This window comes from Vigna unguiculata, chromosome 4 (assembly GCF_004118075.2).
Source record: "Vigna unguiculata cultivar IT97K-499-35 chromosome 4, ASM411807v1, whole genome shotgun sequence".
Taxonomy (NCBI): Eukaryota; Viridiplantae; Streptophyta; class Magnoliopsida; order Fabales; family Fabaceae; genus Vigna; species Vigna unguiculata.
Genome location: NC_040282.1, coordinates 5,964,002 through 5,967,374, shown reverse-complemented (window position 1 = coordinate 5,967,374; position 3,373 = coordinate 5,964,002). Strand labels below are relative to the sequence as shown.

Here is a 3,373-nt window from a genome sequence, read left to right as displayed (position 1 = left end):
AATTTACAAAAGTTGTCAAATTTTAGAAAATTTTATTATTTGGAAAACTTCATATTTGTTACCTTCCCTTTCAGATACATTCAAATTAAAACAGATATTTCTTATAATAATTATATAATTCTCCTAATTCAATACTTCTAAACCACAAGTTTAATGATAATAAAAACACTAGAAGTCGAATCAGAGAAGTAAAAGGAAATTTGAAAAGGTATAGGATAACAAAATCATTGATATGAACACAAGAAACTTTCTACAGACATTTGATTATGATATAGTGAGGATAGGGCCTATATATATATGATATATGAACAATGAATGCATAATTAGCCTCAGAAATCAGAATCAATAGAAACCCAAATAATGGGAATTCCAACTGTGTTAGCTATACCATATGCAGCACAAGGGCATGTGAATCCCATGATGACATTCTCACAGAAGTTGGTCGAGAATGGATGCAAAGTAATTTTTGTGAACACAGAGTTTAACCACAGGAGAGTGGTGAGTTCCATGGTGGAGCAACAAGATGAAGAATCAGTGCTGAAGTTGGTATCAATCCCTGATGGTTTAGGACCTCATGATGACAGAAACGATCAGGCCAAGCTGTGTGAGGCCATTCCAAAAGCCATGCCAGAAGCACTTGAGAAGCTCATAGAGGATATTCATCTGAAAGGTGAGAGTAAAATCAACCTCATTGTTGCAGATTTGTGCATGGCTTGGGCTTTGGATGTTGGAAGGAAAATGGGAATCAAAGGAGCAGTGTTGTGTCCAGCATCAGCATCTATTTTCACCTTGCTGCATAGCGTCCCTATGCTTATTCATGATGGCATTGTAGACTCTGATCTAGGTAACAATATTATAATTTCTTTTTAGACTCTGATTTAGATATCAAGATTAAAAAATTGAACTTTAAATCTAATTTAATCTTAAAAAAATAATTTCTAAAATGAGATTTGCAATAGCAGACTTACATGTAGTTGAGCATGAGCTTCCTGATTTTGTTAAAACTCTTACCAAATAACTTTGTCCCCTAATCTTATATATTTTTCCCTCCTAAATTTTTTGTTTCCCACAATTCTTTACTTTTATTTATAAAGGTTATTTGGATGAGACTCAAATAATTTTTAATTATCTTTATTAACTTAAGAGTTAGATGTCACTACACACTTATATATTATAAATTCGTCGTATTTTTAATCAAGATAAATCTTCGACATATATAATATATTGTATAAGCTAATTATTTTCTTTTTCTGTCGGGGTTTTCCACTGAAGGATTAACATTAACGGCAGAAAGGAGAATTCGGATTTCGCCAAGTATGCCTGAGATGGACACAGAAGACTTTTTCTGGTTGAATATGGGTGAGCCAAAAACTGGTAAGAAAGTGCTCAAGTATTTGTTGTATTGTGCAGAACATATTCATTTGACAGAATGGTGGCTTTGCAACACCACACCTGAACTTGAACCTGGGACATTATTGTACATGCCGAAGATCCTCCCAATTGGGCCATTGTTGAGGAACAATGATAATGATAATAACAAAAGTGCAACTACAAAATCAATGGGACAATTCTGGGAGGAAGATCACTCTTGCATGAGTTGGCTAGATGAACAAGCTCATGGTTCTGTGGTGTATGTTGCATTTGGAAGTTTCACTCTTTTTGACCAAAACCAATTCAATGAACTTGCCCTAGGACTAGACCTCACCAACAGAACTTTTCTTTGGGTTATAAGAGAAGACAATAAAATGGAATACCCTCATGAATTCAAAGGGCACAAAGGTAAGATAGTGAGTTGGGCTCCTCAACAAAAGGTTTTAAGCCACCCTGCCATAGCATGTTTTGTTACTCATTGTGGTTGGAACTCTACCATGGAAGGTTTGTCCAATGGGGTACCTTTCTTGTGTTGGCCATACTTTGGAGACCAACCTTCCAACAAAACACATATTTGTGATGAGTTAAATGTTGGGTTGGGGATTGACAAAGATAAAAATGGAGTTGTATCACGAGAGGAGTTGAAAAATAAAGTGGAACAGTTCTTTAATGATGATAAGAACATGAAATCTAGGTCTATGGTGTTGAAGGAGAAAGTGTTGAACAACATAGCAAAAGGAGGAACATCCTATGAGAATCTTAAGAAGTTTGTGAAGGAGATAGAAGAATAAGAGTTGACATTGTGTGAATATGTTAACTCTTGATCTGGATTAGTGTGTTTGTATACCATGTAGTTTATGTATTTCATATGCAGTTATCTTCGGCTCAAGTTTAGCTTTAATTACTAATGAATTATTTGCTTGTGAAAAGAATGTAGCTAATTTATGAGCATATGTAAATTCTGTATTGTTTGTTTCAAAAATAAAATAATATATATATATATATATATATATATATATATATATATTGTACCTGTATCAATATTATTTTAGTGCGAAATTAGACGATCTCAAGAACCCTCTGTGTCGAACCTCCTTCTATTCCTCTCTGGACTACTCCTGGATTTCCCTACCATCTGCACTCCGAGGACAGGGTACTTGCAGGCACTCTAACGCTCAAGTCAAATAGTGATTCGATATGAGGAGTAATTGGTAAAGTGGGAAAAGCATACCTTTACGTGTTCACTAGGTCTTAATTTATACTAGTCTCTTGACGGACTTCCTATTGTTATTTGCGGGCCATTTGTATTCGATGATCCACTCTTTCCTTTCTGAGTAAGTTTATACGCGTTGGTTCTTTCCTTTCTGACTGAGATTGCATATTGCTGCTTTGTCAAAGATGAGCTCTTTCCTTTTTGGGATTTTCCCGTCTGTACTTCTCCAAATATCAACTCTTTCCATTATGGGGTTTGCCCGTCTGTACTTCTCCAAATATCAACTCTTCCCTTTTTGGCTGAGATTGCGCGCTGCTCCTATGCACCCCTGCGCCATAATCCCATTTTCCGTTTGTCACTCCATTAGGTCGGGATGAATACGGCCAAAAGGGTCGGGATGTACCCGGCCATCACACTTATTGGGCCCTCTGTGTTGTGTTGGAGAAGTACCCCAACAACTAGGCCAGAGTGCGAGGGCACCCCATACTCGGGTCGGGGTGAAGTCGACCATTTCCTCTTTATCAGGATGGGACGTACCCGGTCATACACCAACACCAGCCCCCTAGGCTCGTAGTGAACAAAGTTCATAAGAGGCTATGATGCGTTGTCTTGGAAATGTGGCTGAGGTCTTCCCAACCACTTGCATATATGAGACTTGCTTTAATTGTGGTGTGTTTAACTCCTCTCATCCGCGCGATGATCTTTTCGGTATGTATGTTCGTCTTACTACTCGTAGATATCTGTCTGTTATTTTTTGACTAACGCTTGTTTTTATTTGCAGATATCATG

The 3,373-nt window shown here is 37.1% G+C and overlaps 1 protein-coding gene across 1 annotated transcript; it reads left to right on the top strand.

Moving 5' to 3' along the window:
* The first annotated feature begins 310 nt into the window (after window positions 1-310).
* LOC114181214 (UDP-glycosyltransferase 83A1-like) lies at window positions 311-2,330 on the top strand. Its single transcript, XM_028067604.1, has 2 exons — window positions 311-844; window positions 1,273-2,330. The coding sequence occupies exons 1-2, from the start codon at window positions 361-363 to the stop codon at window positions 2,160-2,162; spliced, it is 1,374 nt and encodes a 457-aa protein (XP_027923405.1). The 5' UTR covers window positions 311-360; the 3' UTR covers window positions 2,163-2,330.
* Window positions 2,331-3,373: the final 1,043 nt, after the last annotated feature.

What these genes read in the sequence shown, in the direction of transcription:
- LOC114181214 (XM_028067604.1), top strand. Translation starts at nt 361, where the DNA reads ATGGGAATTCCAACTGTGTTAGCTATACCATATGCAGCACAAGGGCAT. An exon ending in CATTGTAGACTCTGATCTAG is followed by an intron (nt 845 to 1,272) that starts GTAACAATATTA and finishes TTTCCACTGAAG; the next exon opens with GATTAACATTAACGGCAGAA.